At 48.0% G+C, this 25,663-nt stretch overlaps 1 protein-coding gene across 2 annotated transcripts in view; it reads right to left on the bottom strand.

Annotated features, from left to right (window-relative positions):
* Nucleotides 1-25,663, bottom strand: part of UBE2Q2 (ubiquitin conjugating enzyme E2 Q2) — a 758,043-nt gene that overhangs the window by 237,188 nt on the left and 495,192 nt on the right. For both annotated transcript variants that reach the window (XM_078685153.1, XM_078685152.1), the window contains exon 8: nucleotides 80-170. In XM_078685153.1, coding sequence (XP_078541279.1) covers nucleotides 80-170 — 91 coding nt within the window. The remainder of the gene's footprint in view (nucleotides 1-79; nucleotides 171-25,663) is intronic.

The following is a 25,663-nucleotide window of genomic DNA, read 5'->3' as shown; positions in this document are numbered from 1 at the left end:
CCTCGATAATCCAAGTTCAGACAAGAGAACTCAATTCATATTTTACGAATGAGCCATTAGCACCTGCAAAGTCCCTTACCTTAAAAGAGAAGTTTAATAAAATACACTCCACACCTTCTTTTTCTTTTAAAACCAGGAGGTCACTATGCAAAGGGCTGTCAGGATCAACCCTAATGGGGAGAACGTTCAAGAAATTAAAGATGGCCTTTGCACTCACATTATAAGTAGACTTGCCAAAAAAGTTTCTACACCAGACACAAAAACAGTGCCTAGTCAATGACAATTTGAATTGTTGGTTAAAACATTATACATACATATAAACCTACACATATAATAAATTGCATGGTTGCCAAAACAATCTAGATTAAGCTCCTTTCCAATAACAAACTTTAAAATCAAAAACGAAAAATTCAATGATAAATAAAATCATATGTATAGAGTATTGCTTGTGTGTAACATTTGTTGTTAAAAATTTGAACCCCTAAACTTCATCTTTCAATGCCCACTTGAACTTTCAAATCCTTCACCCCGAGGTTTGGCCTCGTCCGTCTACTACAGATAATCAACTCACTTTGCTACCCTACTTCAAACTGAACCTGTCTTAATCGGTGCAGTTCGGAATGGTGAATGCGGACACAGACCCTTATTTTCATGTTCCTTTAGCATTTTCGTTATGATACCAATAAATCTGAATATTGTTCCACAGACATGACTATGTGCTCATGCTCCTGAGGCACAATGTTGCTTGTTCAGCCCTCACTGCGCTTCACATTGAGTTAAAAAAAAATCCTCCAGGTATTTTCTTGTTCTCATTTAATAACAGGACATAACAGTAAAATACTGTAGGGGATTCAACTACATACATAAAAACAAACTGCTCTAGCGCCAGACAAATAGTTAAATATTCAAGCGAGTCCTTTTATAATCTACATCATGGATGTGTCATAACATTTTGAAAGTTATAACATTTCATTTCTGTGAACTTTCCACAGACACTGGAGGGCGTTTTGTTTTGTTAACTGTGCGTTCATGCCCCTTTAAACTGTTTCGAGAAAAAAAAGATTTGCAACATCCACCTAGGTTCAAAGTTTTGAGGATAGCGGATTTAAAGTCAGTTACTGAGAAAATGGCACATCCAATGTAAGTGCCAACTGGAATGCGCATGCCAATATTGTCAGTTTTAAGTGAAAAAAGTATGCTAGAAGTAGGAAAATATTACCAGGAGCTACGCAAAACTCTGCTTGAATAAAAAACACAAGTTACTTACCTGTACACATTAGGGTTCTCCAGTTTAGAAGTATTTCACAGATTCACATGTTTGAATCTTCCTTGGGGTTGGAGGCCCATGGTAATAATAATGAGCAGTAAAGCATGGTCTGCAAAGCTTAAACAAGTAGCACTTCTACCAATTCTTATCATTTCTTAAAGAACCAATGCTTAACCAATCAGAAAAACAGTTCCTGAAGCACTCTTTCCTGTCTAGGGCCACCTCACCTGATTTTTAAGCGCGAGTGTGCAGGCATTATAATAGAGGTATTTAATGAGGTGAGGACTAATCAGAGAGGAGGAAGTGTTGCATGTGAATCTATAACATGTGTCAATACTGGAGAGTTGCAAATCATTAGTAATAAGCACAGATATTACTGTAATTATCAGATGAAAAGCCTCACCTCACTGAATGAGATGGTAAAGGATTTCTTTACCACAGCTGCGTCCTCATTTGATGTTGTTTCCAGACAGTAATATCTGGTAAAAGTGCCTATGTTGGTCCTTATAGTGGCCCTGCATATGTCTGATAAGGTTCGCCATAAGTGTGGCAGGGTATGCTCAGACGTGAGTCCCTTGCTCACTTTGCCACTGGATTCAAGCAAGCCGGGCTGAAGACGGCTGTAATGCCAGAAACCGGTCCTCGGAAGCTTGTTTCCGGTCCAGGGAAGGCATGGCTTGGCAGTTCGGGCTGGACTGTTCCCATGAGGCACAGGGTCAGACTGATTTGCATATGGCCATGTCTGAACTGGGGTGGCAGAGTGGGCTAAAGAACGGTGATGGATCAAACCCAGATCAGTTGACTGGGGGTGAGTGCTTGTATCGTCAACGCTCTGTCCATCACCACCTTTGATAAGGATATGCCAGGATACGTCAGCAAACCGGGCAGTAGATGTAACGCCTCTTGTAGAGTGTGCTCTGACTATTTGTGAGTAAGTGCCATCATTCTTGAATGGTATGCCCCCAGTTCTTGCTGAATTGCTGATATACTTTGACTGAGTCTGCCCTGGGCTCCTGCCAATCAGGTGCCCAAGGCCTGTGTTCCTTCCCTAAAACTGTGTTTTGGCATCTCTGGCCACATGTCAGCCCCTGGTAAGTGGTACAATAGGTACCCAGGGCATTGTGACCAGAGAAGACCCCTAAGGGCTGCAGCCCTTATTGTGCCACCCTTAGGGGCCCTGCACCCTGACACACACACACTACCTTTGCAGGCTGAGTGTCCTGGTGCAGAACTAAACTAAGAGTTGATATGGCACCCATCCCTGTGTGCCATGCCCACAAACCCACTGCCCTGGTATACAGTCACCCCTCTAGCTGGGTGCCCTATGCCAGTGGTGTGGGCACAGGTGAATGAGCCCTGTGCCCCTACAGTACCCAGAGCCATTCCTCTGCACTGTAAGTGCAGTGATGCCATGAAGAGTATATAGTGCTAGGAGGTTATCATTACGAACTCCACAGCACAATAATGACTACACTGAAGACTGACAAGTTTGATATCAAAGTTCTCAGCACATTAAACCCACACTGATGCCAGTGTGGGACTTAATGTAAAATGCACTAGAGGGCATCTTAGAGATGCCCCCTGAAACCTAACCTACAATCCAAGTCTTATCTTTTGTCCCCCTCAGCGAACTTTGATAAGTTCGAGTTTACCAAGGACCTTCATCTGTTCTTTAGAAAAATCTGGGCGAAAAAATATTTCTTTGACCGTCCTCCAGTCCAAGATCTAGACAATAAATCCGGTCTGAGACCCCCATCCTCCTTCACGCCCTTGCTTGAAATGGTTGGCCCAGAGGTCGACATGTTTGAAAAGGTGGTGACTGGAAAAGTTGAAAAGATGATCAAATATGTACCCGTCCCCGACCCCAATCTGTCCAAACATGAAGACATTGCCCTCAGGGAACTGAAGGACGATAAAAATATCACTATTAAACCTTGTGATAAGGGGGGAGGGATTGTCATCTTTGACACCTCTGATTACATCGACAAAATGAATGATCTTCTCTCCTCCTCGGGCCATTACCAGAAAATCACCCATAATCCCGAAAACTCACTTAAACAACAGATTTTAGCCCAAGTAAAAAGAGCAGTTGAAATGGATTTAATTTGTGAACAAGAAGCGGAATTCCTGACCCCCAGTAACACTAGAATACCCATCATATATGGGGTTCCCAAAACGCACAAAAACTGCGTAGATCCTCCGCTCCGACCCATAGTTTCGACTATAGGGTCGGCGACTGAACCACTGTCCAAGTACATAGACAGATTCCTTCAACTGCTCGTAGTCGAACTGGAATCCTATGTCAAGGACACAGGACATTTTATTAGTAAGGTAGGAGGCACCCCTTACTTCGAAAATCGCGAGTTGTTAGTTACCTTAGACGTCGAATCTCTTTACTCTAACATCCCCCAGAGGGGTGCTTATACCACCATTGAGAAAATATTGTCCAGCAGAACCGACGCCACCAACTCCGAATTTATTTTGCAGTGCCTGGAAATGGTACTGTATGAAAACTACTTCGAGTTCCATAACTCCATATACAGACAGACGAAAGGTGTCAGCATGGGGGCCAGCTGTGCCCCCAGCATGGCTTGTCTGTATATGGGCGAATTTGAAAGAATTAACGTCTTTAATGAAATGGCCCCCTTCCATGAAAATGTAAAGGGATGGTGCCGTTTTATCGACGACATCTTTTTCATTTGGAAGGGGGACCAGTTTTCCCTAGACGAATTTATAGCCTGGCTGAATGCGGCTGACCCAAATTTACATTTTACGTGCCACTCCAGCAATACCAGAATTGAATTACTGGATATTTGGGTGGAGCATTTTGAACATGCCTTAAGGGTTTCTATATACACTAAACCCACCGCCAGGAATACCCTGCTCCAATACGCCAGTTTCCATCCGAGGAGCCAAAAGGATAGTATCCCTTACAGCCAATTCCTCCGAATTCAAAGGAATTGTACTGATATCCGGGATTTTCGGACTCAATCTGATATCCTTAAAGAGAAACTACTACATCGAGGCTACCCTCGGAAATTGGTCAAAGACTCGTTCAAACGAGCTAGGTACTCGAATCGGGACCTTATGTTTCAACCTAAACAAACAGACCCTTCTGACCAACTGGTGTGTATAACCTGCCATTCCATTCTGAACCATAAGATACGCCAGATAATTAACTCTAGTTGGCATCTCTTGAATTTGGAAAGACAAAAAACCCCCTATCGCAGACCCATATTCGCCTTTAAAAGGAACAAAAACCTAAAGAACCACCTGGTAAGAGGTAAGATGCCTGAGACTCCCCCCCAGTGTCCAAACTGCAGTCACCAGCTTAAGCCCTATCTTTGGTAACCATCGGTGTGGCACCTGCCATGCATGTCCTCATGCTATGATTGGTGACTCTGAGTACCACTGAGCGCACTATATCAATGGCACGCAACAAGAAAATGAACAATTGCCGCACCGCCAATATTATCTATGTACTCCTATGCCCATGTAATTTACCCTATGTAGGGGAAACTGGACGGGAATGTCGCACAAGGAAGGTGAGCACAAGTCCAACATTAGGACCAAAAAAGTCTCTGCCCCCATTGTTTCTCACTGGATGGAGAAGTCACATACAGAGAGAGATCTCCGGTGGTTTATTCTGGAGAAAATATCGGCCAAACCTTGAGTGGACCCCACCGGCTTGCGTAAGAGAGAGGTCTTCTGGATTTTCATGTTCAATTCGGTCAAAAATGGCCTCAATGAAGAATGCCCTTGGCCTAATGCGCTTTTATAATGGGATATCTGGATAATATCTGAAATGGATCCTCCTCCCCTCCCCTAATGATTCTCTGTTCTCATATAGCCATTATATAATTATTGGGCACCATTAGTGTCATCCGGCATTCATGGCCACTTGTTCGGGTCCCCGCTGCACTTAATACTTGAGAATGCAATATCTGACCTTGTGTTTTCATAACACATATATATATATATATATATATATATATACACATATATATATAAAAAAAACACCTTTGTAGTCAGAAAATGTGCGTTTATCTACAGTGCGTATCCACATAACTAAAAGGACAGTTATCTTTACATATTGGCTCCCCTTATCAACATCAAATCTCAAGATTGCTCAGTAATTTATTCAAGCCCCCCCGCAGGTGCCCCAACAACAACATTGGCAGCTAGATAAACTGTGTTTATTTATTGCATGCATTCATATAATCAAAGTACAATTATGCCTTTAAATCCGTGCCCCCCCCAATGCCATATTTTAAGATCACTCACAGTTTACTTTAATCAGCAGTTATGAGGCGTAATACACGCTGGGAGGTGCGCTAATATGAAAGACCAGCTCTCTGAATGCATTGCATTGAATATATACTTTTTATCGCCTACTCTGCTAAAATTAACATCTTCCAAGATGGCGGCCGATACGGATTCGTATCGGAATCAGTCCGCTTTCCACCTTTATTGTTGAAAGTATCTGACACACCTGAGCTGATTTACCCGCGGGGACTCGGAGCCTTTAATATCTGTGCTGACCATGTGAGTTTTGCCAGTACTACCTGAGAACCGTTTTGCCGCCCCGCGGTCCGTTTGGAGCTCGCCTCTCTATCGGTAAGCTAGCCTTTACACGGATATCTTTATGACCATCTTTGCTCACTCGAGACATTGCATTCTAGATGCCGTACGTTCCTTGTGAAGTACGGTGCAACAAACGGGGGTTTTTATATTTATGTTTATTTTCATTTTTATTTTTCTATTCTTGTCCCAGGGGACCTGCCTTTTACCCAAGATAGATGCCCTATGCTGGATTCCGTATGCTGTTTACTTGATCTTATCTTCTACTAGAGACGGAACCCGCTATTTGCGGTGAGCTGCCTTTTGTTGATCAGTAAAGAAAAGTTTTTGATTGAGATAACTGCATATGTGTATGCCTGTTTTCCCCTTTTTTTATATCCTCGAGAGAAACCGATATCTCACGGTTGACTTAGTGCACCTATCTGTCTTTCAGGAAACCACGCCATTCTTTACTGTTATCAACGATAATCTATCCGACTTTTGAGAAACCTTCTTCGCCGTTTCTTCAAATTTAGCTAAAGGTAAATGTGAACCAATAATAACATTTGAACAGCCCTCTATGTTGTTAGTTTGGGAGGGCCTTTATTTGGAACTACTATGAGAACTATCCTGATCCATATATGTATCCTTTTCTCTTCATCTGCAGGCCCCCACTGAGTGAATATATTTTGCCCGGACCCTACAGGACCTCCGACTGGAGTTTTCTGAATCTTTATGAATGCATATTGAGTTTAGCACATACAAGATCGCGATATATTAAGGTACTTATATATCGTTTCTATTCCTTTAGACCCTACTATAAAATGCCCTAAGAGACTCACCGGTCAGGAAAAGCAATTATGTATATGCAACGGTTGACGCGGCTATTTGTCAGTGGGTATCCACCTGAAGCCCTGAACAGAATATCCCTGACTGGTCTAAATATTCCCGCATTTGTCCAACAGGCATCCTTCGTGCTATTCTATCTTTGACCTGACGAATCGGAGCTCCGGCTGGAGCTACCCTATATCTGACGCATCATTATTGAACGTGCTCCTTGGTACATGGAAGAGTACCATAATTACAGGTACAGACTATTTTATACATCCATATGACAAAATGCCTCCAAAGCTCTTGCCCTAGAACATGCATCATATAGGAATTAAATGCATCGATTTTCTCCCTAGAAAAGAAACCCCTGAATTAAGTTATATGAGCGGCCCCCCTGTCATCGCTATACTCCCTTCGTTAATGTATTCTTGGTGAGTAATACTCCCCTGACCCTGCGTAGTATATACCTCTGACGTGCTATGAATAAGAGTTGCCCATAGATAAGTTTCCCGCTTAAAACTCGTTGTCGCCATTTTGATTGAATGTATGAATGTGCTATGATGGATGGATCTTAAATGAAATGTTTAAACACTGAGTTGTTAACCCTCGCTGTTTGGTCTATCATAATTGGCCGCCGGTGCTATCCCATTGAGGATAGACCTCTATCATTTCGAGTGACTCCTTAATATCAGAGCCTTGACACATAAATTAAGTAAATGTGATAGATATGATAAGATCAAATGTATGCCTTTCTGTATTTTGCATATTTTAATGTCCATAAAAAATATCTTTATTTGCAGTTTGTGAGTCCCTAACCCCATGGTACATCTTCGCCCTGAAGAAGGTGTGGCCTGAATAGGCCTTACACCGAAACGCGCGTTGGCGTGGTGGCTGTGGATGGCAGAAGCTTAGCCTTTGTTAACCATCTTCTCCAACGATTCTTGCCTCCACAGTCTCATTTGTGCTCATGCAGTAAATTTTCATCTTCACTGCAGGCCTGGCTGTACCAGTATGAGTGTAATATATAAATGCTTATGGATGTGATTGGTTTTATCAGTGTGAAAGTGAGTGTGACTCTAGTATGGTTGCCTGGGAGTGTATGGGACATGTGTATATAGATTGTAAATTTATCTTATGAGAGGTTGCTTTTTCCTCTTTTTGTTTAATATAGCATAGGGATCAGATCGTGACCCATGCTACTTGAAAATATTTAAACAGATCAATAAATAAACAAGAAATAACAAAATGAAAATTGTGTGGTGTGTACTTGGCTCTGATGTTTATTTTTGTCACTTTTATTTAAAACAAAGGATCCCTTGTGGGGCTGCAATATACATTCTGGCAGGGTTGTTGTTTATTCTATTTTGCTACAATCCAAGTCTTGTCTGAGAGGCTGCCTAGGCTGCCACAGAGCAGACATGTTGCTGGACCCCTGGGTGGAGAGCCCCCGCTCTCCTGGGCCTGCAACAATGCACATCCTGGGCGAGGTGCTAGGTCTCCTCCCCCAGGATGGGCAGGGGGAAGCTTCAAAGGCATACCGCCTTTGTGAGCTTCTCCAGGCCACTTGCTGTACTCAGCAACTGGCCCCCAACGGTAATGATCTGCACTCTGGCATGAAGACTAACTGGAAACCCTACGTGAGGAAAGGGGGTGTGCCAGCCTGTGCCAACTTCACCCCTCTGGTGTGAGAGGCGGGGTGAAGCGCAACTCCAGGCTTCGGCCATCTCTGGGAGCCCTGCCCAATCAGAGATAGGCTCCTGCCCCCCTCCCACCCACAGGAGAGGAGCAGGATAGGGGGTGTACTCACCCCAGGACAGGGACCTATTGGTCCCTGCCCTTCCCCTACCTATAATGCCCCTAAATTTAGTATTTAGGGGCACCCTGAAACTTCCTTCCTCAGATCCCGATTTCAAAACAAAACCAAGAAGAAGACCTGCCGTGCAGCTGCTAACAAGAGGACAACACCAACTGACTTGGCCCCAGCCCTACCGGCCTGTTGAACCTTGAACCTGCTCCTGTTAAATCCCGGCTTCTCCTGCGGACAGCAACCTCGAGAACCCCAGAGGACCTGCCTGCCTTGACCCTCTTAGAGACTGGGACTCCCATGAGCAGTGGTTCCGCTCAAACAGCAATACCGCTGGTGCCACCCAGGAACCGCGAATCCAGCACACTCTGCACACGCTGAGCCCTGCCTCTGCCTGAGTGGACAAAGACCCTGAGGTCGTTCCTCCGGCGATTCTGACCTAGAATCCAGTGCCCAAGGACCCTCCTCGACGACCCAGACGACGCCTGCAGCCTCAGAACCAGGGATCCCGCCAACCGCGACCAGCAGAGGGTAAGATTTCCTGTCGTCAAAAGACACCCCTGCACCCGGCGGCCCCGGCCTCCTGTGCACAACTCTGGGGTGCCTACCTATCCTCCAAGATCCAAACTTACCCCTCGAAGTGTTGGTCGCGCCTGAAGAATCTCCGTCTCCGAGCCTGCAGCCTTTGTTCCCTTTTAAAGATCTCCATTGAATAACATTGAGCGCCCGACGGCTCAAAAGTACCCTGCACCCAGCCACCTGAGTGCCCCTGGCAGTGCAACCTTTGTCCTATCCTACTTCCCCATTTGCCCTGAACAAGTAACCACGAGCCCAGCTCCCACAGCCGCGTGGCCTTAGTCAGCAGCCCCCTTCCTCTCAGGGGATAACATTGGGCCTAGCTACCTCTGCACCCGGCTACCCCTGTGCTGCTGAGCGTGTACAAACTGTACCTACCTGACCCTGGGAGACCCCCCCCCCCCCGAGTCTATGCTCAGAACCTTAACTCTGCCAGTCGAGTACTTACCTAAAAGCCGATAATTCACTTTTCTTCCATAGGCTAACCTTGACGGGTTTCACTTGGAAATTCTTTTAAGTGTGGAGTTTTGGAACTTTAAAATATTCATCTAAAATCAGCCTAACAACGAATTCCGATTTACTCACCTGTTATCAGGCGAGACCTCAGTGCCGAATCTTTTAGCCCAGTGCTGACACTGAAAAGTAATTTTAACCGTACTTACCAGTAACTTGAATTTCTTTCCATAGGATATCATTGCCTGCTTTTTGCTGAAAGAGTTTCGAAGTGTGGATTTTTGAAACTTACAAATATTCTTTAAAAATCATGCCAACGATAAAAACGCAATTACTTGCCTGTTTTAGATAGATGTCCCAGTGCTGAACCTAGGAGCCCAGCACTGGATTACAAAAGGAACCTGAATATACTTTACCTGCAAATTGAATTTCCTTCCATACGATAACATTGGTAATTTCACCTGGAAAAGTTTCTAAGTGTCAACTTTTAAAATAGAATAATATTCCTTAAAAATCACTACTGTAACCAAAACGCTTTTACTCCCTGGTTTACAGGAAATATCCCGGGACTGAATCCAGGATCCAGTCCTGTGGTTAGCAAAGTAATCTAAAAAGTAATCAATTGCATTTAACTAGAAATTCCCATTGAGCTCAATGCTATATTGTGTTTGAAATTGTGCTGCCCATTGCAACAATTATCTATTGCATTCAAAAGTCTATTGCCTATTTGAAAAGTATTTAACTAAAGTATCTCAGAAAAGAAAGTATATTTTGATACCTTGTTAGTTCTAAAATAAAACTATATCTTTTGATACAAAACAATTGGCCTAGAGTTCAGTTCTTGAGTGTGTGAGACCATTTGCTGACTGAGTGTGCACAACAAATGCTATACATTGTCCTCTGATACTGCCTTACTGCTCGACCAAGCTACCACTTTAGAGAGTAAGGTTATATCTAACTTTAGCCTCTGCCAAACCACTGTGGACTCTGTGCACACTGTACCTTACTTTGGTCCAGTATATAAAGAGCCACTTTCCTACGCTATTCCAGTCAATTGACGTTCCGCTTTTTCATGACAGAAAACAGTAGCCACAGAGACCCAACGGTCTACACTGCTGATTGATAAAGCAAACCCTTTCCTCAGAGGTGTGATTGCTATAAGAAGCTGGTCTTATTTTGCAAACATTGTAAATCTTTCTATTTAGAACGTCAGATATTTCTTGATATCCAAATTATGATGTGCTCTTTCAGCTGAATTTTAGAATTTAAAAAAAGCCTTTAAGATTATAAGCTCATTGAGATGAAAGCTAGATGGGACTTTAAGGGACAAAGCGAGGTTTGGTTCTCAAAATAACCATCATACTTTAATTGCATGTAGTGCTAATTAACTATAGAAGCCTGGATTTCACTGATCCTCCTGGCAGAAGGGAGGGTTAGTAATAAAGCTATTTTCTAAGTTACATCTTTCAATTCTATGTCAGGAGCGGAGGCTTCTGATTAGGCTGTCACTTTCTCCGTTTATTGTACTCCAGCAGCCCTTAAAACATTAACATATATCACCAAACTACATTTCCCATGAACACCAGGGAAATGGAAACAAAAAATGTCCCATCAGCGACTGTCCAATCCCAGGTCAGGGCTCCTGTTATCCTCCTCTGTTGGCACTCTATCCTCCTCTTTCTTCGCTGCTCCAGCAGCATTCAGATGAGTGTTTTTCCTTTCTTACTTTGACTGACTTTTTGTGGTGTATGAACTGTATTGTTTTCTAATCAGTGCGGGGTCGCGCAGGTTAGCGCGTGTGCTTGTCCCCTTGTGGGGTATTGCTGATCTGTGCGTTGTTGCCGCGGGAGCGCTTTCCGACCCTTCGCGGTTCTCGTTCTGTGAGGCTCTGTGCGTGGGCGGCCTCCCGCCGCTAGGGGACCGCGCGCCCTTTCGCTGCTTCTCCTAGGAGCCTTCACCCCCCCGGTGGGCGCGAATCGTTGAGTTTCGCTTGGTCTGTCGGGAGAAGCGGCTCAATTTGACTCGCGCGCCACGGGGGAAGATTTACGGTGCATATTTCGATGTCTGGGCAGCGTTAAGGTTATTTTTTTGACAGAGCCCCTGCCTGGAGCATAAACACCCGCGCGGCGGGTAAGACTGTTTAGTGTGACTTCAGGGACCGCCCCAGGCAGGTTTGTCTTCACGGTGCCTCATAAGTGGGAGGCTGTCTGGTCCCAATATAGCTATTGAACCACGCTGTGTGGGCTGAGTTTATAAGGGTTCTGCCCTTCCAAAACCCCTACTTGTGTTAGCTGGCTGCTATTCCAGTGCTTATGGAATAGGACGAATATTACCAGGAAGAGGAGGAGGAGCAGGTCATGTACCTGCCGGTTGATGACCAGTTTTGCCAAGTTATGGACTCTTCCATTGTGAAGGCCGTGACGCGGGTGGTTGCGCCACTGGAGAAGAAGATAGACCAACTTCAGGCTCAATGCCAACCCCTCGGGCAGAGGGAAGACCTTTTGAGGCAGACACCCCCCCTACCTCCAAGCCAACCATCCACGAGCAGTGTAGATCCCAAGAGGAAGCGTTCGGCTGATGCGGGAATGGACTCGGACGCGTTTTCGCATTTAAAAAAGGCGTTCTTAGATGCTAAGACCTCGGAGTCTCATTCAGACCCAAAGGAGGCGCCGTCTGGAGTCGTGGGGGGTCCGGATGATGCCACCTCGGTCGATCCGGATGAGTCCCCCCCAAACCTCGGATGGGGACAGGGAACCAGAGCGCTCGTGGCTTCCCTCTCATTCTGATCAGACGCCCTCAGAGCCCAGTACTGACATGCTTAATCCGGACGAGTTGCTTCACCTGCGCTCGTCGCTATGGGTTCCCCCTCCCAAGGTGGCGGCCTACATGGCGGCCAGGCTTCGTAAGCCTTTAGACCAGGAGGTTCGGAGCTGCCTACGGGCAGAGTGCCCGCGCCCCACATTGGAGGGCAAGGTCACGGCTACTCCAGAAATTGACCCCAAAATGTCTACCTTTCTAACCAAGTTCGTGAAGGACCCCAAGAAGGGCATAGATAGATCTTGGAGGGCGTGCCAAGATAAACTCTTGGACGTGGCGGGGCCTTTGGCTAAGATTTTAGACATGGCCGAGGATGCCAAGGCCTCGGGCTCTCTAATTTCCCCTGAGACGCTTTCAGGTTGGGCGCAAAGGGCAATTATTTTCCTGGGGAATGCTAATGTGGCGATTTCCACCGAGCGCAGGAGGTCCATTCTAATTAAAATCGACCCGAAGTTAGGGGAGCTGGCCACATCCGAAGCAGGCATGATGGCAGAAGGTAACCTCTTCGGGGACCCGTTCGTTAAAGAACTGGGTAAATTTGTGAATACATTCAATTCCCTTGATAAGGCCCAGACGTCTGTAAAGCGTATTTTTACCCCCCGTGTTTTGGCGCAGCCGGTCGTGGAAGGGGGCGCTCGACCGGCAGACCCTATAACAGAGGCTCCTATAAGCAGGGTGACTCCCACAGGGGTCAGTACCAAGATCCCGACAAGTTCGGCAACTTTTACCAGACCAGAGGTTACCCCCGCCGTCGTGGTTTAAGAGGTAGAGGACACGGCGGCTACAATAATCAAAGAGGTGAGGATTCAGAATGCGAGTGGTTTGCGAGTGGGGGGCAGGCTTCGGTGTTTTCTTCCAGCCTGGTCTTTGCTTACCTCCGATGCCTGGGTCTTGCAGACAGTCGGAGGGCTCCGCATAGAGTATTCGGGTCTTCTCAGGCAACCTGTTCCCCCCGACCTATAACCTTCACGCCGGCCCAATGTTCTCTGATAGACAAAGAGGTCAAGGACCTTCTCCAGAAAGGGGCCATTGTGCGGTCGGAGCTACACCCGCGGGGTTTCGTCAGCAATATCTTTTTCGTGGAAAAACAGGACGAAGGCTATCGCCCTGTGATAAACCTCAGAGTTAAACGGTTGGCTTATATACCGCCATTTCAAGATGGAGGGTATTCACCTCCTACGGGACCTACTTCAGGAAGGGGATTGGATGGTCCGGTTGGACCTGAAAGATGCTTATCTCACGATCCCCATTTTCTCCCCACACAGGCGTTTTCTTCAGTTCCAGTGGGGCCGGCAGGTTTACGAGTTTGTCTCCTTGCCTTTCGGCCTGTCTTCCGCTCCGTGGTGTTTTACCAAGGTGCTGAAACCAGTGGTGGAGCCCCTCCGTTCGGAGGGCATCCGCTTAATAATTTATCTGGACGACATGCTCCTCTTAGATCAGTGTCCTCAGAGGTTGCTGGTCCATCTTCAGAGGGCTGGGTGCCTTCTAGAGTCCTTGGGGTTCATCATCAACGAGGACAAGTCGGAACTTCTCCTATCACGGAAGATGCAGTTCTTAGGGTTCCTCATAGACTCGGTGGAGGCCACCTTGTCCCTACCTTCTCGGAAGCTCTCCAAGATCCGGCACGAGTTGAGGCGCACTCTGGCACGTCCTACGATCTTGTTACGGCATCTGGCCAGGGTTGTAGGTCTCTTGTCAGCCTCCATTCAGGCGATATTCCCAGGCCCCTTGCACTACCGGGCCCTTCAACGCCTCAATGCTTATCACCTGCGCAAGGGTCTCACCTACTCCCAGGTCGTTCCCCTCACGGAGGAGGTGAGGACGGAGTTACGGTGGTGGATCGAGCATATGGATGCTTGGAATGGTCGGGCGATCTTCGGATTCAAGCCGGACTTGGTAATAGAATCAGACGCCAGTAGCGTGGGCTGGGGAGCGCGTTGCGGCGCAGCCGGAGTATGGTCATCTGCAGAAAAGTCCCTGTACATCACCTGTTTGGAGTTGATGGCGGGCTCGTTCGCGGTGAAGTGCTGGATGAAGGACAGGATCCAATGCTGTGTCCTGCTGAAGATGGACAATGTGGCAGCGGTGCGCTACATCAACCATCTTGGGGGAACCCGGTCCAGAGCATTATCGGACCTAGCCCGCAGTTTGTGGAAGTATTGCCTGTCCAACGGGATATCCCTGTCGGCGGAGCACCTTCCCGGGTCCTCCAACCAAGTGGCGGACTGGTGGTCCCGGCACTGGAAGGACACCAGCCTATGGCAGCTTCGTCCCGATGTGTTCGAGGCGATCAGGGCCAGATGGGGTCCGTTCTCAGTGGACCTTTTTGCATCTCGTCTGGATGCCCAGCTGGAACGCTATTTCAGTTGGCGCCCAGACCCGAAGGCAGCGGCAGTAGATGCTTTCCTGCAGGATTGGAGCAAGGAGGAGGTTATGCGTTTCCCCCTTTGCGATGATTATGAGAGTGTCGACCCAGGTAAGGAGGCAGCAGGCGGATCTGGTGGTGGTCACTGTGAGAAGTTGGCCTGATGTGCAGTGTTCACTATTCTAGTGATCACTATATATCAGTCCAAACAACCCTTATTGATGATTGGTTGTAAGTCAACCTTATAGACCAGCTATCCTAGTAGCATGGATACGAGCAGTCTAAGGCTAAGACTCTAGAGGGCGTGTTAAGCCAGCTGTTTTACCATCACATTACCCCTTGAACACCCAGTGAAAGGACACCACACAAGTGTTATGAAAATAACCAGTGTATTTATTAGAATCACAACAACCCTGTACTCTTTATGAGGACAGGGTGCTAGGCACACAACAAAACTCTTATGAAAATACTTAAGTTCGCACAATATATACAAATGCCCGAGGGGCACGAAAAACCATATACTCTAAAAGTGGAATGCGAAATTACTAGCAGGTAAGTACAGTACTAATAGGCTTTGGACTCGCTAGGACTTGACTATAGAATCGTTAGATTACTTCTAGGAGACCTAGGGGACTCGGGTGCAGAGTGTGCACTCTCACGCGGGATGCGGGACAAAGTCTATGGAAGCTAGTAAAGGTAAAGTTAGTGTTCACAGGCGAACCCGACCTGGTAGGGAGAAAACGACAGTGGATCCTGACCCTTGGATAGTGAGGCTATGCTGGGACACCGAAGTGCCGAAGTTACCTAGCCCAGGGGCTGCAGCTGCATAGGTCCCAAAAGACGTCGGGAATCCTCGTTGCCGGACCAGGAGCCTGGAAGAAAGATGCTGGCAGGCGACCAGTGAAGATTGTTCGAGTTGATCCAAGCCTGGATCTGGAAGAAGGATGACACCTGAAAGCAGAGGGGACCAAGTTCGTGACTACTAGCCAGTAGTCAGGGGGCACCAGGAGGGCACCGGATGGTAGTCACCTCGACTAGGTGAGTGGGCGACGCTGGCTCTGCAGATCTCACGGACCAGGAGGCGTTGTCGGCGACCAGGATGGAGAGGCGAGCTGTCCCACGATGGATGAAGCTGTCGGCGTCGAAGTTACCCAGGATTGGGCAACAAGCCTTGGCTAATTCAAGCCCACGCGGTGGACTCAAAATGGCGTCTTGAGTGGACCAGGAGGGTCCTGGGTGCTCCTCTTCTGGAAGGGAGCAAGGGCCAGTCTGGAGCAACCAGACCAGCAGCAGTGATGTCGTCGGGCGTCGTTCAGAAGGCCACAAGCCAGCGGGCTAGTAGCCAAACAACGCGGTGAGCAGCAAAAAGCAGAAGGGCCCCACGCCGATCGTGGAGATGCTGGGGGGCTTCTCTTCGGTGCTGGAGCTGCTCAGGGTCGGGGCTTCTCTTACCCCAAAGCACTCAGTCGAGGGTCACTCGGGAGTCGTGCTGGGCAAGCGTCGTGCAGTCTTGAAGATGGCCGGTCCCTCGAGGTCTCGTCACACCCACGAATCTCAGCGTGACTGATGATGTAGGTAGAGGTGAGAGGTGCCAGGGAAGCCGGTTCTCGTCGAGCTGGGCAGTCTTGATCCGGAGGAGAGACTTGCAGCAGACCGCAGTGTTCTTAAGATGGTGCCTGCGGATGCAGGGTGACTACTCCTTAGTCACAAGGGAGAAATCTTAGGAAGAAGTCTTGAGTTCATTTCGTGGAAAGTAGTTTCAGGATTCAAAGATGATCTGATTTGGAAGGGGGCCAGTCCCTACCTTTATCTGGGAAAAGGGGGCTGGCACGCGACTAAGTCCTGCCCTAGGGGTGGGACCAGGAGGGGGGTGGTTACACCCACTTCCTTGGCGGGCTTTTCCCCAGCACAGGGTCTGGAGTGTCCCTGGAACTGGTTCAAGCCAGCCTATGCACAGTGAGCACCGGGGTGCCACGTGCAGTCACCTTCCTCTGAAGCCCTGCCTACCTACAATACACAAAATCCTGTCTGGTACGGTGCTGGCACCGCCCCTGGCAGGAAACCCTTTGTCCTTATCTCCTGCTCTGGGAGGACTCCCAGCAGCAGGAGGGCAGACTTGTGTCTCGGTGGCAGCATCCATTTTGTGGATGCTAAGGCTCTGTCTGACTTTAACCGGGGTTAGGGGTTACATACATGTCGTGTCCCTCTAGAAGGGTGGAATGCTAACCCCGTCGCCAGAATTGGCGAGGGGTTAGTATTCCAATTCGTATGACACCTTACTCGACATGTTTTGATAAAGCGATACCAGAGTTGGCATATAACCGCGAGGATTATAATGCACTTAAGAGTATATGGTATGCGATATCATGGAAACGGCTAAGGGATAGATCCCGAAAGCCGCAGACAGGCTCAGCTCATGCCAGAGCACCATCTCACACGATTCCAAGCACTCTGCCTTCAGGATTGTTAAGGCCTGCCATAGGAGTGACTGATAGGAGATCTGTGTGTCCATTTTAGGGTTAGATATAGGTATACTATATCTAAAGCAAAGGGTGAGTACACCACCTTGCCCCAGCTGTCGTGCAGCCAGTTGTGTCAGTTTAGTTAGTCAGCCCAGGGGTGGCATAATACATGCTTCAGCCCCTGGGAGACTTCTGGGTACACCTCAGCCCTGGGTACAGGGACTTGGAGAGGGCCCAGTGCCAATTCAGTACCTGAGTGCAATTTGGATAGAGAGAACAGCTAGGCTGTGGGTCTGATTAGCAGGCCCACAGCCAGGGAAAGTCGTAAACCAGTGCAGCAAAAAGCAAAAATCTGGGTGATCATAGGATTGCAGACCCTACTCTCCTACAGTCACCCAGACGTGGAGATCGCAAGCCTGGTTTCCAGTTCTGATGGAACTTTCCTGGGATTTTCCAATCCCTCTACCCCCCGTTCCCAATCTCCTCAGGGATCTTCAGGGGGAGCCTCACCACCTTCTGGCCACGGGCACTCTGAGTCTGATGGCCTGGCGGGTTACAGGCAACGCTGGCAGGTTCCGGGACTTTCGGAGGACGCTGCCAGGCTGCTGGCCAAATCCTGGGCGGACAGTACCAACAAGAGGTACCGATCAGCCTGGTCTCGATGGAGTAGTTGGTGTCTGTGACAACAGATTGATCCTATGGGGGCAGACGTTGTCCATGTCCTAAACTTCTTAGCCTCGCTGGCAAAAGAAGGTTTGCCGTACAGGTCAATAAATACCTTTAGGTCGGCGATCTCGGTGGGCCATGCCCCTCTGGATAATCATCCGGTAGGGGAACATCCTCTGGTTTGCAAATTGTTGCGGGGAATTAGGTTATCAGTCCCTCCGGAGCCCCGCTATACAGTATTGTGGGATGTGCACAAAGTCCTTAACTTGTTCCGAGAGTGGCCCTCTAATAAATACTTATCGAGGAAACAGATCTCGGCTAAGCTGGCGATGTTGCTCTGTTTAATTTCTTGTCGCAGGGTCTCGGATGTGAGGGCTTTAGACCTTACAGGTCGCGTCTTTACTCCAGACGGGGTTACCTTCCACATATCTAGGCGTACCAAGGGTGATTCACGTTCTATTTCATATCCTCCATTTCCGGATGTTCCGAAGCTATGTGTGGTTAGAGCGCTTAAGGCCTATAAAGTGGCGACAATCGATATACGCCCACAGGGTGTCAAGCAGTTGTTCATTGCTCTTACAAAACCACACGGGGCGGTTTCATCCCCCACTATAGCGAGACGGGTACGCTGGGTCATGCAGGAAGCTGGCATTGATATCTCCCGTTTCGGGGCGCATTCTGTGAGGGGTGCGATGGCGTCTAAGGCTTTTGCTCTGGGGGCGCGTCTGGAGGACATTCTGAAAGCCGCAGACTGGTCCTCAGACTCCACCTTTAAAAGATTTTACTTCAAGCCAGTGGTGTCGCTGGCTTCCTTTGTGGTGGATAAGCTTTAAACTAGCCTAATCAGAAGCCTCCGCTCCCGACAATGAATATAAAATTTCCTAGCTAACGTGCAGGAAAGTTTCAATTCTATTAAAGAGGCGGAGGCGAGGATTAGCCCACCCGATCTTCTTCGAACCCTCCCAGAATCTCTGCGTTGTGGCGGTAAGTAAAATGTTTATGATGAAGTGTTCATATGTATTCTGTGGCAGGCTATGTTGCTTCTTATGTCAGTTGCTTTACCCAGTGTTGCTACTTGACCAGAAGTTATTTTCCGTGTGGCTCACCTAGTTTACTTGTACCGTAGGTTCTGATGCTGGCAAGCAAGAATAACGGACCAGGGACTATGGAGGTGTCGCAGGAAGAAAGAGGAGGATAGAGTGCCAACAGAGGAGGATAAGAGGAGCCCTGACCTGGGATTGGCAGTCGCTGATGGGACTTTTTTGTTTCCATTTCCCTGGTGTTCATGGGAAATGTAGTTTGGTGATATATGTTAATGTTTTAAGGGCTGCTGGAGTACAATAAACAGAGAAAGTGACAGCCTAATCCTCGCCTCCTTAATAGAATTGAAACTTTCTTACATGTTAGCTAGGAAATTTTATATTCTGCCTTGCGAACGAGTTCAAACGCACTTAATTGTGACAGTACTGTGTTCAACTGCCAAGTGATAGGGTTTTTTTTAATTGGTGGAAAAGCCCTTTAGAGTCCTCTTAAAAATTCTTTGATTAATCTGTTCGGCCACAGAGATGCTGACCTACAGAATCCGGAGATTGCTGCAAGATGGACCATCACTGAAATATGTGAAAGACCTGAACGTGCCAGATGTAGTAAGTAAGGTTGAATTTATTCTGGAACAGATAAGAAGGTATGAGTATTCTTATTAAAGCACTGCTGGACTTGGCCCTTTTTGCAGGGTCATCCCTAAACTGTTTGCCTTTCTCCTAGCCTTTTTTCTGACATGGTGTTGGTGGTTCTAGGACTCTGGGCACTTTAGCACTGCTGTTCAGTGTAATGTGTGTGTGCTCTCTGTGTTGAATATGTAAGATTGGTGTACAACTGTTTGACGTATTTAATTTACCGGTCAGTCCCTTTTAAAGTGGTATCTCATATACTATGGGCTGGTAAATTAAATGCTACTGGTGGGCTTGCAGTGCTGATTGCGCCACCCACCAAAGTAGCCTTTCAAAACTATCTCACGCTTCTGACATTGCAGGGCCTGTACGCGCAGTGTTACTGCCGCGCTGTGACGTAGCACCTAAAGTGTGTGCCATGTCTGAGACCCCCCTTTTACTACCTGTCAGTCAACCCTAAGGTAGGCCCTAGCTAGCCCAATGGGCAGGGTGTGCTGTAGGTAAAAGGTAGGACATGTACCTTAAGTGTGTGACATGTCCTGGTAGTGACAAACAGCCATTTTGGTTTCCCACTACTGTGAGGCTGTGAGGATTCCCTGATAAGTGCTTCAGTGGTAATTCCTGATATGAGAGGAGCAGCGTGGTCAAGTTTGGCATGTTTGGAATAGTAATAATAAATGCTATGCAATGGTGTGCGCAGATTTATTATAACTATTTTAGTAATGCCACTTTTAGAAGTTGGCATTTCTGTGTGCTATGTGTCTGCCAGCCTGATGTGAATTGCATGTCTGGCTTTTGAGTGACAGGGGCTGGTGAGGTGTGTGTGGCTCCAGGAGGGGCAGGGTTTGTCAGCACTAGGCTAAATGGGACATCTGCATTTGGAGTAGTGGGAGGAGAAGTCCCTGGTCCCTGAATAGGTCTGTGCCTAGCTTGTACAATGCTGGCTCCGCCCCCCTGTCTGATGACGAGACCCCACCTAACAATGGAGAAGAGGAACCTTGTAAACAAAGTGCTCCAATTCCCCGCTGAACCAGTTTTGGCTGGTTCCCCCAAGCCCTGTGCCAGGGTAGACAAAGCCAAGATGTAATATACATGTAGGGGCTGTGTCCCCATGAAATGTTGTGCTTTTCCTGTGCTTAGGAGGGACCTGCTGCTGCTGGGCTCCAGGAGGTACCGCCACGAGGGACTGCCTCCCTGCTGGAGGGCCCTGTGTGCTGGCCTACCTGGGCCCAGCTTTGTCCCTGGAACTCTGGAGCCCTAACACCTCGTGAGCGCTATATTTTAATAGTGCCAGGTGAAGGAAGAAGCTGGCGGCTACAGCGCGAGGCTGTGAGGGAACCCCGGCATGTGGGATTCCCCCAACGTGGTTTGTTGGTGCGGGAGCCCACCCAGTGTTTTGCTTCAGTGCCGCGGGTGCCCACCCCGCATTGTGTGCTCGAGTGGGAGCCCACCACGATTTATGCATATTTTGAAAGGCGGGTGTCCACCCCACCCTTGAACCTTATTTTAAAGTGGGTGCCCACCCCGCATTGCACCACCGAGTGAAGTTGCTGCCGGGCTGCTGCCAGCGCAACCTGGAGGCCAAGAGGCCTTGCCTAGTTGTGGGCGGGGCCAAGGAGCTCCAACGCACCCAACCGCGGCACGGAAGAGACAGAGCCTCGTGATGGCTCTTCCTGCCGTAGGACGGTGTGCTGGCCTTGCCGAGGGAACAGTAGCAGTCTGTGAGGAGACGCCCCAGAGTCCCCCAGAGAGCCCGGTGAATTGGGCCTAGTTGCCTGGTGGGGGAGGTGTGTCGAGGCACATTGTCGGTGCTTGAGCGGTCCCACGGGAGAGCGGGCCGCTCCAACGTGGGGCATGTTGTTTTCAGGGCCCCAGTGGGGGTGCAGAGGGCACAGAAGTGCCAGGCCTCTGTTTTTCCTCACAGCTGTACCGCCGTAGCAGCAGCTGCAATGTTGGGCTCAGTTCTACAGAGTCCCAGTGGGAGACTCGGGGAACAGAAGCGCCAGTGCCTGTTTTGTTTTACAGCTGCGCCTCTGTAGCAGGCAACGTGGGTGCCATTTGCTTGAAAAATCCCAGGGGGGACCCAGGAGGCACAGTAGTGCCAGCGCCATTCCTTTCTCGGGGGGGCATTTCGGTTTATTGTGATGAGAAAGGAGATACACTCCTGCCTTGCCCCAAATGCAGATATGGTCTTATTTAAAACCACTGTTATAAAAAAGTGTAACTTGCAATCCTCAACATTCCACTTGTTTGGTCTGACCTCTCCACAATAAAGTGGTCACATACCAATTCTCATAACTCCAAGCCACACATGATTATTAGTAACAGAACTGACCCACTCGGATTAGCTCTTACACAACACATTTCAAAGTTTATAAGACACCATAGACCTCTTACTTGGCACAGTCATAATGTTCATCTTTTTCAACTACTTCGGAGATTTTAACAACTGCTAGCACATCAACTAAGAAATGCGTTACTTACCTGTAACTACAGTTATCCAGTATTGGTGTCTTTCATAGATTCACATGCCTGAATCATTCCCCTTCGTCGAGACGGGAGTCTCCGGTACATAGAAAAGCAATGTCCTATAGACATATATAGAGAAAAATAGGCCTATGGGCCTCACCTTAGTAGCCTATCTATGTCCTTTTGTAAAAAGGACCAAACTCCAGAAGGTAGCCAATCAGCTATCACCTCCCTCTAGAACCTTCCTGTCAGGAACCTCTGTCTCTCAGATTTTCGTACGCACCAAGCTAGGTAGGCGTAATACTGTTAGAGAAATAAGTGAGTCCTTCCAGGGGAGGCGGGAGGGTTGCATGTGAATCTATGAAAGACACCAATACTGGATAACTGCAGTTACAGGTAAGTAACGCATTTCTTATCCAGTATTATGGGTGTCTTTCATAGATTCACATGCCTGAATCAGAGTAGCAAGCAATACATTATGCACATTTCTGATGGAACAGCATATACCAGTCTGTAGATAATACATATCATGCGACTATGAGCCATCAATAAATAACAAGAAATAAGTAAATAAATGTGCATACCAGTGAAGGATGGCGGGAAGGAGGAAGGCTCACATCATTGGAATAGATGGCGAAGCACAGCCTGGCCCACTGCTGCATCCTGCATCAGTTCCGTATCCAGGCAGTAGTGCCTGGTGAAGGTATGCGGCGACTTCCATGTCGCTGCTCTGCAAATGTCCAGTATTGGCACCCCAGCGAACAGTGCAGCCGATGTGGACATAGCTCTTGTAGAATGAGCTCTTACTTTGGAGTGCAATGGCCGTCCGGCTCTGTCGTGGCAAAAGGCAATTGCAGAAGATATCCATCTTGAAATACTTTGGAAAGCGGAATGCCTTTCCTTGGTCTACTAAAAGCGATGAATAGCTAATTTGTTTTCCTGAACTGTTTTGTCTTGTCCAGGTAAAATTTAAGACACCTCTTCAGGTCCAAAGAGTGCAGGGTTCTTTCAGCTGCAGTTCTGGGATTTGGGAAGAATGATCGGAGGACTATAGGCTCATTTAAATGGAAGTCCGATGGGACCTTAGGAATAAACCGAGGATTAGTTCTTAAAACCACTCTGTCTTCCTTAAACTGCATGAAGGGATTTTGCATGGAAAAATCCTGTAGTTCACTGACCCTTCTTGCTGAGGTCAGTGCCAGTAGGAGGGCTGTTTTCCAGGAGATGTATTTGACGTTTGCCCTGTGAATGGGTTCGAAAGGGTGTTTCATCAATGGGTTGAGGACCACATTGAGATGCCATGTTGGTGGAACCCTCCGTGGCCGTGAAAGGATCTGTAGAGTCCTTTAAGGAACTGTTTTATTAACCTGTGTGACCAGAGGGAGGGTCCTTTTGAAGTTCTTGTATACCGTGAAATCGCCACCAAATGAACTCTGATGGAGGCGTGCGCAAGGCCCGACTGTGCCAGGTGTAGCAGGTATGGTAGTAGCTGCTCCGGAGTAGCCTGAAAGGGATGTAGACCTTTGTCCTTACTCTAGATGCAAAAGCGTTTCCACTTTAAGGAATAGGTTTTGTTTGTGCTCTCCGCTCTTGCCTTCGTGAGGACATCTTTGCACTCCTGCGGGATGTCTAGCTGGCAGACCTCTCGGTACTCAGGAGCCAAGCCGATAATCTGAGTGATTTCAGATTCGGGTGCTGTACTTGGCCGTTGAACATCGTGAGCAGGGATGGATGTTGACACAGACGGATTGGCGGGTGAACTGATAGGCGATGGAGGTCCGTGAACCAATGTTGCCTCGGCCAGAACGGGGCAATCAGAATCAGAGTGCAGTGCTCTGTCTTCATCTTTCTGAGGACTCTTGGTATCAGAGGGAACGGTGGAAAGGCGTAAGCAAATACGTTGCGCCAGGCGATGGAAAATGCATTTCCGAGGGACCTTAACTGGGGATGCCAACTTGCGAAGTTGCGGCATTTGGCGTTCTCCCTGGTGGCAAAAAGGTCGATCTGCGGTATCCCCCATTCCGAGAAGATGTGATCTAGCACCTCTTGGTCGAGCTCCCATTCGTGGGACATAGATCTCTGTCTGCTTAGAGCATCTGCTATGACGTTGTCCTTGCCTGGGACATACTCCGCTTTTAACGTGATACTGTGGAGCACAAGCCAGTTCCAGATTTTCTGCGATTCTGGAGATAGTGTGAGCGAACGCGTTCCTCCCTGCTTGTTCAAGTAGTGCATCGTCGTAGGGTTGTCGGTCCTGACGAGCACTGGGGAGTTCTTGATGCGCGGTAGGAAAGCCTGCAGAGCTAGAAAAACTGCCCTCAGCTCTAGGAGATTGATATGGAGCTGCTTCTCCTGGTCCGTCCACTTTCCGCTGATCTGCAATTCCAGGAGGACAGCTCCCCATCCCTCTAGAGAGGCGTCCGTTGTTACCACATGTGGGGCTGCAGGAAGCAAGAATGGCAGCCCTTGTGAGAGGTTCTTGAGCGACCTCCACCAGAGTAAGGCCTTGGTCATTTGTTGAGTTATCACAATGCGATCCTCGAAAGAACCTGTGCTTTGAGTCCGTTGTCTGGTCAAGGCCTCCTGCAATGGGCGCATTCTGAGCCGACAGAGGGGAATAAGTAGGATACACGAGGACATCATCCCCAAGAGGGACTTGAAAGTACGGACCAGTAAATTTTTCTTCGAGGCTACTGCGGTGGCCAGAGTGATAAGCTTGTGCTTTCTCTCCCGAGATGGGAATGCTTTTGAACATTCCGTATCCAATGTCGCCCCGAGAAAGGTAATAACTCGGGAGGGCTGTAGAGTAGACTTCTCGTGATTGAGCGTCAGGCCCAGGTGCTGGAAAAGATTGAGACAGGCGCTGGAGGACTTGGCTGCGCCTTTCATAGATGGAGCTTTCACCAGCCAGTCGTCCAGATATGGGAAGACCTGGTGTCCATGCTGTCGTAGGAAAGCCGCCACTGGAGAGAGACACTTGTTGAATATCCGAGGTGCCGACTTGAGGCCAAATGGGAGGACACAGAATCAATAGTTTTGACCCGCCACTGCGAATCTGAGGAATTTCCTGTGGCCTTTGTGAATAGGGATGTGGTAATATGCGTCTTGCAGATCTAAAGACGTCATAAAGTCCCCTTCCTCTAGTAACCCCAAAATCTCCTGGATCGTAACTATGCGGAACGATTTACTCTTCAAGAATGCGTTGAGTGCCCTGAGATCTAAGATGGGCCTCCATTTCTTCCCTTTCTTTTGTATCAGAAAGAAGCGGGAATAAAATCCCTTTCCTCTGTGAGCTGATGGTACTCGCTCTATTGCTCCTTTCTTCAGCATAGAAGAGACCTCGTGAAGGAGTAATCGTAAATTCCTGTGTTGCATTTTGCGAGGAGGAGTTGTCGGGGGGAATTGATTTGAATTCCAACGAATGTCCAAATTGGATCAATTGGAGCACCCACCGATCTGTTGTAATTGATCTCCAATTGGCGAGGAAGTGTGTCAGTTTTCCTCCAACTTTGAAAAAATGAGATTGCGGACGGACTGGCTGCTGGAAAAGGTCATTGGCGTCCGCAAGTGGGTTTCCTTTGGTTTTTGCCCCTGTAGTTGGAAGACTTTCCATACGAGGTCTGGCGACCTTGTTGCTGCTATCGCTGTTGGTATTGCGATCGGCCTTGATTATAGGAGTATGTGGATTTGTTTTGGTAAGATCCTCTGTAAGAGGATTGACCT

This window comes from Lissotriton helveticus, chromosome 3_2 (genome assembly GCF_964261635.1).
Source record: "Lissotriton helveticus chromosome 3_2, aLisHel1.1, whole genome shotgun sequence".
In the NCBI taxonomy this organism is placed as follows: domain Eukaryota; kingdom Metazoa; phylum Chordata; class Amphibia; order Caudata; family Salamandridae; genus Lissotriton; species Lissotriton helveticus.
This window is presented reverse-complemented; position numbering and strand designations above follow the sequence as displayed.